At 40.7% G+C, this 13,145-nt stretch overlaps 1 protein-coding gene across 2 annotated transcripts in view; it reads left to right on the top strand.

The window, feature by feature from the left end:
- col4a3 (collagen, type IV, alpha 3) overlaps positions 1-13,145 on the top strand; it is a 56,324-nt gene that overhangs the window by 35,885 nt on the left and 7,294 nt on the right. For both annotated transcript variants that reach the window (XM_028961928.1, XM_028961929.1), the window contains exons 28-42: positions 2,359-2,451; positions 2,754-2,858; positions 2,988-3,082; positions 3,163-3,313; positions 4,952-5,065; positions 5,485-5,652; positions 5,790-5,879; positions 5,991-6,125; positions 6,198-6,296; positions 6,392-6,481; positions 9,247-9,386; positions 9,577-9,703; positions 9,790-9,870; positions 10,641-10,742; positions 12,634-12,681. In XM_028961928.1, the coding sequence (XP_028817761.1) occupies positions 2,359-2,451; positions 2,754-2,858; positions 2,988-3,082; positions 3,163-3,313; positions 4,952-5,065; positions 5,485-5,652; positions 5,790-5,879; positions 5,991-6,125; positions 6,198-6,296; positions 6,392-6,481; positions 9,247-9,386; positions 9,577-9,703; positions 9,790-9,870; positions 10,641-10,742; positions 12,634-12,681 (1,638 nt within the window). The remainder of the gene's footprint in view (positions 1-2,358; positions 2,452-2,753; positions 2,859-2,987; positions 3,083-3,162; positions 3,314-4,951; positions 5,066-5,484; positions 5,653-5,789; positions 5,880-5,990; positions 6,126-6,197; positions 6,297-6,391; positions 6,482-9,246; positions 9,387-9,576; positions 9,704-9,789; positions 9,871-10,640; positions 10,743-12,633; positions 12,682-13,145) is intronic.

The raw sequence follows: 13,145 nt of genomic DNA, 5'->3' as shown, positions 1-13,145 counted from the left end.
ATCACTATGGCAAACTCTAAAGAGTTCAGTGCTGATACTTGGTGTAGAACCATCTCCACCTTGAACACATTGGTCATTCCTACTGCGGATTTGACCGCTGTCACACTGCCCTCATACCTCTCTGCTTCACCTCACCACAGCTCCTCACTAGGCACCCTGTCATATGCTTTTTCTAAGCACATAAAGACACAGTGCAGCTCCTTTCTGATCTTATCTTTTCTCATCTATTAACACTCTGAGAGCAAAAAAAAAGTCATCTTCATTCGTTAGTACAATTTCCATCTGCTTAGCACACTCTCCCTGCACATCTTTCCCAACACAGTCCCTCTGCTTAGCCAAACACTACAGTTCCTTTTCTCCCTCCTTAGTTTCCAACCTCTCATACAACTCATCATATGCCTGAGCTTCAGCCTTCACCATCTCTCTTTGTCTGACTGATTATCTCTCTCTACTCCTGTCTACCTTCTCTCTATTCACCAGCATATTCTTTTGGATACTGTCCTACTACTTCATTCCACCACCAGGTTTCCTTTTGCTCTTTCCAGGCATCACTTTTCTAGCGGTCTTCCTCACCACTTCTTCAGTAGTTGTCCAACTATCTGGTAAAAGCCCTGCCACCCTGTGCCTGCATTAACTCCTCTTTGAACTCAACCTCACAGTAGCCTATCACACACTCACCTATCAACCAGAAGACCCAGGTTCAAATCCCGCTTACTACCATTGTTTCTCTGAGCAAGACACTTAACCCTAAATTGTTCCAGGGAGACTGTCGTTGTAACTACTGATTGTAAGTCACTCTGGATAAAGGGCGCCTGATAAATTGTGTAAATGTAAAGGTCTCTTGCACACACGGTATATCAACCTTTTTTCTCTTCTCACATCAGCAGCTCCCTCTCCAGTTGCCCATATTCAAAGTCTCTTTCCTCAATTCTGTATCAATTATCAAATTAAGTATCATATAACATACTGCCTAATGTACATTTAAAATAGGGTTTCAAAAAAGATTAATAGATTTTAAGTAGAAATTAAATTAAAGATACAAGTCTAGTATATTTCAAACATAAATTGGGTCAAAGTTATTGCACTCCAAAGACACATATATAGGACAGTTACAATAAAGTGCACGACAATTTTTACAACAGCATTAAATAACAACAGTGTTATTAACAGTGGCTGTGTGTGCATGTACGAGTCCAGGGTAGCTGCATGCATATGTGTCCCGATGTTAACTAGGAGGCGAGTGTATGCTGGGAATTCAGCTAAATGTCATATAATGGATTATTCACACAACCCACAGACTAACTAGAAAACATTAGGTGGAGGTGGTTTACTTTTCAGAATGAAATTGTAACACGTTTTGGGTGAAGAGTGAAGTGAAAGTGAAGTGATTGTCATTGTGATACATAGCACAGCACACGGTGACACAACAAAATGTCTCCTCTGCTTTTAATTCATCACCCTTGGTGAGCAGTGGGCAGCCATGACAGGAGCCCGGAGAGCAGTGTGTGGGGACGGTGCTTTGCTAAATGGTACCTCAGTGGCACCTTGGTGGCTCAGTATTTGAACCGGCAACCTTCTGATTTCGGGGCCAGGCCACCATTGCGCCCCAGGGTTGGCCTGCCATTAAAGCAAACAGCCCCATAATCATAAGGTTGCCAGTTCGAATCCCGATCCGCCAAGGTCCCCACACACTGCTCCCCGGGCGCCTGTCATGGCTGCCCACTGCTCACCAAGGGTGATGGGTTAAATGCAGAGGACACATTTCACTGTGTGACTGTCCTTGTGATACACTGTAGCACAGTACACAATCACTTCACTATATGGAAGGGTGAGAATCTTGTGCCGCTGCTGGGGTTTCCATCACACTCATGACTGGGTAAACATTGAGGTGCCAATGAGTGGTGTCTGTGTCAAATGCTTAACTCATGCATCCCAGTTGTGTTGCCCTGGAAAAAAATCCTCTTGCATGATTTATTCATTCTTTTTCTTTTGTTCAGAATGAAGTCTTTGCAAACAATAGGACACTGCCCCTGTAGCACATTGCACTTAAAAATTAATATTACGGTGTGACACTACAGTGACACTACACTACTGGAGATAAAATGTGTCAGGAATGTGAGGCAATGAAAATTATGCAAATGCACAACTCATAAACACAGGGATTTAACAAGAAATAAACTGGGCTCGACCAAACGAGGACAAGACATTTATACACGTGACAACAGATGAACACAATCAGCAACACAAGACAAAAAAATGATCACCAGGAAAAACATGTCATGCTTGTTTTTTAATTATTTTACTAATGATACGCTGTCACATCTCACAGGCTTTTTATGTTTCTATTCTATCGGACAGGTGAGAAAGGTGATCTTGGTCTTGCGGTTAACATACCTGGAAATAGGGGGTTACCTGGATCGAAAGGTAGCATAGGAACCCCTGGCCTCTCAGGTGAGAGGCACTCTTGCAGAAACAACCTTATAACCTCGGCACACACACACTCACAAAAGATTTTATTCACCGGGGCAATGGTGTCCTAGTGGGTAAGGAAGTGGACTCTTAACCGAAGGGTTGCAGGTTCAAATCTTGAACCGCCAAGATGCCACTGATGTCCCCTTGAGCTCAATACAGTAAAATAAATGTAGTCATCATTAATTTATTATAATATTGCTGTAGGTTTCCTTTGATAAAAGAAGGTAAACATGATACAGCACCAGATGTACAGAAATCATTACAGTGCAGTATCTCTTCAGGTGTGACAGGCTTTTCTGGTGATAAGGGTAATACTGGTGAGAGTGGTTTGAAAGGAGAAAAAGGAAATTCCAATACAGGCCTCAGTGGGAAAGAAGGACAAAAAGGTATTTCAGAAACACCATCGTATGCATGTGTGCACAATTTACAGTCATGCATGTTTATATATAGTGTATGTATGTGCTACTGTATATTTGATGTACATGTGTGGATGTGATCTTTCCTGCCTCATTCAGGTATCAAGGGCCAGCCAGGTCCTCAGGGTGAGAGTGTGATTGGCAGTAAAGGACGACCAGGATCTTCTGGATATCCAGGAATGCCAGGAGAGCAGGTCGTCTGAGTGTGTTAAGTTATTATGGGGTTAAGTGTGGTTAGCATAACGATGAGACTATTCTGGCTTTTGCAATTCAGGGGGATCCAGGAATTGGTCTACAAGGGAAGTTGGGCAGCACGGGGCTCCCAGGAAATCCTGGTAAGCTTGGTCTTATGGGGGACCCTGGAAATCCTGGGATTGATGGAAGCCCTGGGAGACGAGGACAAAACGGCGCACAGGGAGCTAGAGGTGTGTGTGTGTGTTATGTAACAATTAATAAATGCTGGTTTATCCTTGCACATCACTCAATCTTGTGAATGGGGCAAAATTTTTTTCGTATTTTTTATTTAGTCATCAAGTATAGATATAAAAATCATGGATTTTTTTTTTTTATTGCAACTGAAAGCTTGCATTTTGTCTGCCAGGCACACAAAAAAAGACATTATTTTAGTAAAATTTAACTTTTGTTGTATGAAATAAATGCCTTTATCTACAGAAACTGGAAATTGACACCACTATAATGTCAGTTAAAAAAAAAAATTCGGCCTGCCTCTCAGACATATCGGCATGGATGTCTGAGCGACACCTCCAACTCAACCTATCCAAAACCGAGATTCTTATCTTTCCGGGCAACAATTCTCCTCAGCAAAACCTTTCAATTCAAATTGGATCGCTATTGTTAACACCCACGGCATCTGCAAAAAGCCTTGGAGTTTTGATAGATAACAAACTGAGTTTGAACCATCATGTTGCTGCGATCTCCAGATCCTGCAGGTTCACTCTCTACAACATTCGCAAGATTCGGCCTTTTCTCTCACAACAAGCTACGCAGCTCCTTGTCCAGGCAATGGTCATCTCCAAACTCGACTACTGTAACTCTCTCCTGGCTGGAGCCTCTGCAGTCACCATAAAACCACTCCAGATGATCCAAAATATTGCAGCCCGTCTCATTTTCAATCAGCCAAAATACACCCATGTTACACCTCTTCTTACCTCCCTCCACTGGCTCCCGGTAGCTGCTCGCATTGAGTTCAAATCCTTGATGCTTGCCTACAGGGCTGTAAATGGAACTGCGCCCTCCTACATCAACACACTACTACCTAGCTACACTCCTGCACGCTCTCTCAGATCGGAAAACGAAAGGAGACTAAAAATTCCTTCTTCACGGGGTCTCCGATTCCAATCATGTCTGTTCTCCGTTGTTGTCCCTGGCTGGTGGAACAACCTGCCCTCCTCCACACGACTAGCCGAGACCATCACCACTTTTAAGAAGAAGGTGAAAACCCTCTTATTCCAAAAATATTACAGACAAATCTAACACTTACACAAGCACATGCGTACACATTGAACAAACAAATACAAAATGTATAAATACATTATAATTTTTCTTAGTCTAGCACCCAACAATCTCCGAGCACGCTCTTCAATGACAAGTCTAAGCCTTATCAGGGCTCTTAGTTTGTAAACTCGATATTCTATAGAAATCGAACGAGAATTGCTGGTGTCTTCCTATTGTAAGTCGCTTTGGATAAAAGCGTCTGCTAAATAAAGTAAAGTAAAGTAAAGTAAAGTTATTATACCAGACAGACTTTTAAACATTTGAAAGAATAGAATCTTATCTAACATTGTCTTATCGATGTGTGTGTGGGTGTGTGTGTGTGTGTGTGTGTACAGTACAGGCCAAAAGTTGGTACTAAGGTGGTAAAAAGGTGAAATAACTGAAAACCTATTTATATTCTCATATATAGGAAAGCTTGACTTCAGTAATAATGTGTTTGGCACTATACACATATTCTAATTTCTGAGAAGGTGTGTCCAAACTTTTGGCCTGTACTGTATATATAAAAAGAGCACACTCAGAATCAGTGCCCTTTATCTCCTTTGTAGGTGACCCTGGCCCAGATGGGGAAAATGGATTGTTTGGTGTACCTGGGGATTGTGTACCTGGAAGCCCAGGCCAGCGTGGACGTCCTGGTGGTAGAGGGTCTCATGGTCCCCCAGGTAACAGTTTGTAAAGACTACGTTATCTAACCAATCAACGGAGGGTGGACATCACAGATCATTGTTGACCTTCTGATGTTTCCTAAGCAAGCAGAGACATGGCACCAAAGAAGTTTGAGAAATTAGTAGTTGCTCGTTTATTGACACAAATGGGTCCTTTTTTCAGCTGACCCATTTGTTGTACAGTACAAAGAGAGAAGAAGCCCCAGGGTCCAAATATTGAAAATAACACCCACCATCAGCATTTTACAAGCAGAGTGCTCCTGAAATTAACAAGCATTTAGTGGCAGGTACTCGAACCTGGAGGAATCCTTAGACATTTATTCTCAGAAATGTGGAAAAAGTAAATATCTTTATTGCTCAGATCTCAAATGACTGTGAACCAAAATTATCCAAAATTAAATTGAATGTCTCCTCAGGACTGAAAGGTCCAGCTGGTGCAGATGGACACCCAGGAGATCCAGCTCAATGTGGTCCTGGGGTAAGAGGTATTAGTGGAGATCCAGGGAGCACTGGCTACTCTGGTCCAAAAGGTGCAAAAGGAACAAAGGGATTCAGGGGTGATGATGGCCAAGCTGGAATGCCAGGTAGTCATTAATGCACACAGACACACACTCTCTCACTCTCTATATTGAACTTGCACATGCACACAGTAAGTGCAGCAGGATGGACATTGTGCCTGTTCCTCTACTGCTGATGTACTGTTAGCTTTTTTGCTCTTGAGGTGCACGGGGTGATGATGGGCCTCAAGGCTCCTGTGGACCACCTGGACCAGATGGAGATCAAGGATCAGCAGGACCACCGGGACCTAAAGGTGAGACACACCCCACCCTGTTGCTTTTTTTGTGCTGTACACTAATACTGCAAGTATGCTAGAAATGATACTGAATACAAATGCATATTAATAATAATGTTCATTCTCCAGGAATAACTGGTAACGATGGAACACAGGGTCTCTGTGGTGTCCAAGGGCTACAAGGAGAACCTGGTGACCCTGGGCCAAAAGGTCCCAGAACGGATGTTCATTTTGTCGGAGACCCGGGAGAACCTGGACCACAAGGTGATGCAAAATTTCAGTTCTCTTGATGTGAGTGAAGTCTTCTTCTGTATCTTTATTGTTCTGTGCTTTAAGGTAATGATGGTTATGCTGGAGCCAAAGGGTACATGGGGAGCAAAGGTTCCTGTGGACCAAATGGCAAAGATGGTGAACCCGGACCTCCTGGCCTACAAGGTAACCAGGATGCTACTGAATCTCTGGCACAAGCCCAGTGCACAGAGCCAAAAGAGTTTAGATGCATGTTATACACCATACTCTCCTCAATTTAGGACCACCTGGTGAACAGGGCATAACTGGATCCCCTGGAAATCCAGGTTTTCCAGGAGAGCCTGGAGCCACTGGAGGCTTAGGCATTCCAGGTAACACCATCTCTCATATGAACTGAAAAGGGGATGAACTCATATGAACTGAAGGGTTATGTTGTGCTCAGCCTTTATACAGGCTTCAGCTCCTTTCACTTACTGCTTGGTTTGGTCTCTGTGTACATTTAGTGTTGGTCAAAATATTCTGTATAATATGCATAATATTTTGTATGATAGGAACAGTACATAGTATTCAGAATAAATTTCTTGATTATGGAAGTCTAACGAATTAATGTTAGGAAAAAATCTTAGCGAATTAAACAAATTCCTGCACAGTCTGCTTAGTGTTCCAAAGATGAACACGTGACAACATCTTCAGTTAGAATAAGTTTTCAATACAATTACACAATGTGAAATACGTTTGAGTTGGTCAAGAAGAATGATAGATTAATACATTTTTATTTATACAGCGCTTCTTTCAATGTACATAGACTCAAAGCACCTCACATTAGAACAGTGCTCAAGGCTTCTAATATGTAAGCCAAAGGAATAAGAATCAGAAAGGGGAACCAGTCTTCCTCTGGTCAGAACTGGACTAAAGCTGCAAATTGGATTAAAGCTCCATGTTGGACGTACTGAAGAACGACATTTGCAGCAAGGTAGACTGTCGTCTGATTTGCATGCAGATATTTCTTCTGTGAGAGAGGAGCTGAGACATGCCATTGAGCAGCAAAACCTCTGTTCTCATGACCAGCTCATCACGGTACTCGAGCGTGTGTCCACAGACAGTAATACATTTTTATTATTTATTACTGTGCACATTTTTATATATCGCTTTATGGATGAGTATTCTGTTTCCGATCCTTGGTGTTTCTTTAATCCATCTGGAAGACAATACTCTTTTGTTAATTTTATCTCCACTCAAATTTACATTTTTGTTAATAGGACTCTCTGCTTTGGGAAACGTTGAAGGCATAGATAAGAGGTGAAATTCTCATATTACAGTTTTAAGATAAGGAGAATTAAGTCAGTGTATTAGTCAGCTGGATAATATTTATGCCTTTTCTCCATCTTCAAACTTCAAAGTCTTCTGTCTCTCCGAGCCGAGTTCTCTCTACTAATGAAGTTGAGGACCTGTTACTAGCTTAAGAAAACCTGCATTGGTCACCATGTTCATAATCCGGCAAACTCCTACCTCATCAGCTGCGGCAGGTGTCGTCCTCTCAACAAATGTTACAAATGTATATGTCTAGTGGCCTAACAACTGATCCATTGGAAATGAATTAACATTTTTACTCCTCTTTATAAACCTCAGGGCTTGAAGCCAGTCCATCTTCATATTACAGTTTTTATGATTCACTAGATTTGACCAAATTGGACACGGTCTCTGTTTAGAGGCTGGAAGAGCCAGTTACTTTGGATGGGCTTAAAAGAGCCACGCTCTCTGTGCAAACTGAAAAGTGTCCAGGTCTGGATTGTTTTCTTGTGGAGTTTTGATAAATTAGATAAATCTTCTGATTGAAATTTTTAATGAATTGTTTGGGTTGCTTAAATTGCCCCCAACACTTAACCAAGACAAGGACCCATTGCTGTGTTCAAACTATTGCCCTATTAGATAGGCTGTTAAGTTAGTGGATGCAACACTTATCGAAATGATTAGCTTTTGGAAGCTATTTTGTTGTATATCTCTCCTGACCAAACAGGGCTTATTCAGAATTGACAAATTTTTTTCATAACCTCCGGAGTATAATGTTCCAGTTTCATTTGGTTCTGAAGCCCTGGTTTTTTTAGATGCAGAGAAGGCCTTTGACTGGGTGGAGTGGATTTATCTGTTATATATTGGAGCGAATTGGGTTTGGTCCGAGGTTAATTTCCTGGATAACCTCTGTTCCCCTATGGCATCAGTTATAAGTTATAACTCTCATTCAGACTAATTTCCTGTGTTTCATTATATTCATTTTACCTAGGTGTTCAGATGAGAGCCAAATATAAGTTTAGTCCCATTCCAATTTTGTTCCATTAATAACTCTGATTCAGGAAGATTTCCATCGTTGGACATTATTGTATATCAATAATACATTTGCATAATTTCAGCAGCTTTCACAAAAGTTCTTATTGGAGTACACAATTTTTTTATGTCCTTAATTTAAGTTTTCATTTTCCATGTCTCCCGGGGACCCCACTTCTTCCCATGAAGGGACTGATTTCACATCTATATAAGCTCGTCCACATCGTCTCTAGATAATGTTAAAGCTCGGTGAGAGGGGGACTTCTTTACATGATTATTGTTTGCAGATATTTTGTTCCATTACTATTTTTGTTTTGAGTCATTTTGAACCAGTAGCTCTGACAGCATTGTTTGTGGGTAATTTTTTTTGCTTCCAAAATATGAAGCAGATTTTGTGCCATTTGTTACATTAATAGCTAGACATTTATTGAGGTGGAAGCCTTCTGTTCCCACTTCTCATTCCTCATGGATTAAGGATACTCTGTCTTTTGTTAAAGTTGAGAAGATAAGGTGTACTCTTTTTTTTATAAAATTTTATATATATTATATATATATAATTTTATATATATTTTATTTGACTGTTTATTGTATGTTTGGGAGGGGCTTTATGTCCTTAAACATTTGACTTTTCAATAATACTGATTGTTCACCTGTGAATTTCCTATGTAATTTGGTTTATTTTACTGTGGTAAATAACTGTGCTATTTAAGTCATGTCAATGTAATGTAATTGAAAAAAGGTAGAGATATTTTATTTGGGAAGTGCTAATGTGTTAATGTACATTAGTCAAACTAGAAATGGTCAATATTGACAGGTGAGAAGGGTCCTAAAGGTGTCCAGGGTCCTCATGGTCTTAAAGGCAAACCTGGGAGTTCAGGGCCATGTGGAATTAAGGGCGAGAAGGGTGATACCAGCTACCCTGGCATAGGACCAAAAGGAGATAAGGGAGACAAGGTACAGGACCTACATATTCATTCAAACTTTATGTAATTCTAAAATCCAGTTATGAAGAAAAAAGATTCTTTGGCTTTATGGTCACCTTTTAGAAAAAAAATAAATAAATAAAATATATATACATTTTTTTTTTTTTACTTCTTCTTCTACTGGTCACTATTTTAATATGATGCAATTTTACTTTGAATAGGGTCTTATAGGTGTCCCTGGCCATAGGGGTCCTAAAGGTCTTAGGGGAGATTTAGGAAACCAAGGAGCCCAGGGCCTTCAAGGCATCATAGGAGAAGCAGGTGTCAAGGGACCAGCTGGACCTCCAGGTACCACATACAACTTGATTTATAAACACACTTACCAATGTAAATACACACAAATTAGGGGTGAAACTGTGACATTTCATTCCTAGGTGACCCAGGGAAGCCAGGAGAGGATGGTATGGATGGTCTAGCAGGCTTACATGGCTTTCCTGGGACAGATGGCCCTCCAGGTGGGTGAATCCCTTTTTAAAAATGCATAAAGGCAGTGTGTGCAAATATTGTACTTCACAAGGTGACAATTTAAAAACTTTAAAAATTATTTGGAAAAAAAGGAAGAGGCACCCCAGAGGTTCCAAACATCATAAATAGCCCAGTCCCATTAGAAACAGGTGTGAACAATTATTTCCTCAACTAGTACTGGATACCAAACTACTATCCAACTAACCACCAAAATCAAGCACTGAAATTTCTTTCTGTAATCTGGTTATTCAGTATAGTGTTAATGACTGATTAATTTCTAAATTGGCTGATCAAATTGGTGCTTTTTTTACCCTACGACTAAAGATCGTTCTTATTACTCCTCCATTTACCAGGTCTACTCCCATATTAATGACTGTTTTATTTTCTTCTATCTGTAATATGAGATACCATTGTGGTTTGGACCTTACCTCCCCTGTTTCAGACCTTTATCAACTTCATATTGGCATCATTATTAGATAAAATAGATAAAATATCTGTGCCTAAATATCTAACGTCTATTTTTTATTGGTTGGAATGGCACCTACAGCAAAATCCCTAACAGGACCTTACATTTACAGCATTTACCAGACGCCTATATCCAGCACAAATTACAATCAGTAGTTACAGGGACAGTCCCCTGCAACTTAGGTGGTCTCAGGGACACAATGGTAGTAAGTGGGATTTGAAGGTTTGAATAGGTATGTTTAGTGTGCAATGTGTACTGATGTTTTTGCTCTCTCTGTATCTGTCTTTATCTCAGGTAGTTTTGGCCGTCCAGGAGACCATGGGCCTCCTGGAATCAAAGGAACTCAGGGAAAAGATGGAATACCAGGACGTGTAGGAGAAAAAGGAGAAAAAGGAAGTAAGAAATACCTGCCATTACATCTAGTCAAAGTTAGCTATTTGACGTATAATTTGAGATGTGAACCTTCACTGGTCTCACGATTATCAATGCGATCACGATGCACGGCATAAAGTTTCTACATGGTCACATGATGTTTTCAAATACAAGAGTTAAGGTCTCGTACACATGTGTAGATGCTTTGATTTGCTACAATGTTCAGTCCGCGCTCACCTGAAGTCACAAACACCATTAAAATCCAATTTCAACTTTTTTGTGACATAATATGCTTGCGTATTATCCTGAAGAATATGTTGATATAGGACTTTAACAAGTGTCTGAAGTAGACCGGTGTCTGAAGTAGCCACACAGCACCTCATCATGATGGAACCTCCACCAAATTTGACAGTAGGCAGCAGTGAAGAGAAAATCCATTACACTGGACATTCGACTCCCAAAGTGGTTGCCACAGCCCAGTCAGATTGTCATTTGATGCTTCTGCCTTATTCAAACAGAACCCCTGATACAGGAAGACAGTGGTCATCCACAGTTTGGATATAAAGTGGAGGTATTCATTAATAGACAAAAAGTCATGGACCTGGAAGGGGAAGCGGGGAAAAAAAAAAAACAGCAAAATCTGTATAAATCACAGTAAATAATGAATATTAAACATTATTTAACAGCACATAGTAATAATAATACAAGACATCTTTAGCTGCTCCATACAATGTGTCTGTGAGTATGTGTTTGTGAGCCCTTGTGTAGCCCTTTAATGCTCTTTTTTTTTTTAAACATTGTCTTTCACTCATTTGCACACCTTCACCCTACCAGTTACACATTTTATGTTAAAGACATAAAAGTGTAATATTTGGTTATATTTGCAATATTTGCATATTGGTTCATTGTATACTTGCAACATTTGCAATATTGAGGTCTGTACAGTCGCAAAAAGCATTTCACTGCATATCGTACCATGTATGACTATGTATGTGACAAATAAAATTTGATCACAGGGGGCTGTGTTGGTGGCCTGCAGGTACCACCAACCCACCAGCAGTCAGGGCCATCATCCTCCAGCAGAGAGTGTTGAGGGGAGGGAAATGGAAAGCTTAGGTCTATCCAGACTGGGGTCCATGGCAGCAGTACCACCAGGCCCGCCGGGCCCAAGTCAGTCCTCCAGACCCCACCACAGGGGAAAAACTACACCAATCCCAACAGTCAACTGCCAGATTACTTAAAACAATCGACACCCAGGTTGGGTCTATTCTCCATCCCTAAGGACCCCCCTGCCTGTAGGGTAGATGTTTAATCTCCCTGCCCGCTAAGGAGGACCCCAGTTCCACTGGTGTGCAGAACCCCCACACCAGGCTGCAACACCAACTTTGCATCTTTGAGACTAACTCAGTGTTCTTCTCTGCCTCATCCTCGGTCATTGATAATCCGTGTATTATTCATTCTTTCCATTTTCAACTGAAAATCAAAAATAAAAAAGGAACTGTTTATGCATTTGTGAATCAGATAAAAAAAAAAAAGAAAGAAAGTATTGTTAAAGTATTATATGTTTAACTTGATCAAAACTACGAAATGAATAAATGGATCGCAAGACTGAATTTGATTTTCATAATGGGTTTATGTGACCTGGAAGTTGTTTTTTTCATTGCTTGTTACAGTTTTAGCAACTTTACCGCTGGGCATACACCGTGGGATTTTAGAGCACTCATGAGTCGTTGAGTCCGGTAAATTTCGCAGCTTGGTCGTGCTCGACGTATTGTATAGTGTACATGATGTACGATCACCGATTCATATCGAGTCACTGGAACTGGTGGGCCTAATATCCCAGTGTTCAAAGTTCAGCTTGTGCTTATGATATGTACACCATCTGATACATCCTATTTATGGTTTCTCTTTACAGGAACTGGGATTGGACTACTAGGTGAAGATGGAATGAAGGGCTTAGTAGGTGAGTTTGAAAACCCACTTGTTTTCAAGTATTTCAAACGAGTCTAACACACACATATACACAAAAAAAACCTTGTCTAGCACCTAACAATTCCCTAGCATATTATTGACAAGTTAGGCCTTATCAGGGCTCTTAGTTTTGTAACTCACAATCTATGGAAACTGAATGAGAATCGCTGGTGTCTTCTCATTGTAAGTCGCTTTGGATAAAAGCGTCTGCTAAGCAAAGTAAAGATTAGCACCTGGGATGTGATAATGAGTGCAGTGTGCAGCAAATAGCCATGCAAGGGGATAGTAGCCTAGTGATTAACATTCGACCATGAACCAGAAGGCCACAAATTCACTGGTTCAAAACCAGTTGTCCCCCTGCCCAAGAATATCCAGGGTGACTTTCCCATAGTGAAACGTCTCACTCACTTTTTTCTAGACCTAAACCAAATGCTTTAAGATGCATAGAATACACTT

Source organism: Denticeps clupeoides, chromosome 19, assembly GCF_900700375.1.
Source record: "Denticeps clupeoides chromosome 19, fDenClu1.1, whole genome shotgun sequence".
NCBI classification, from domain to species: Eukaryota; Metazoa; Chordata; class Actinopteri; order Clupeiformes; family Denticipitidae; genus Denticeps; species Denticeps clupeoides.
This window is presented reverse-complemented; position numbering and strand designations above follow the sequence as displayed.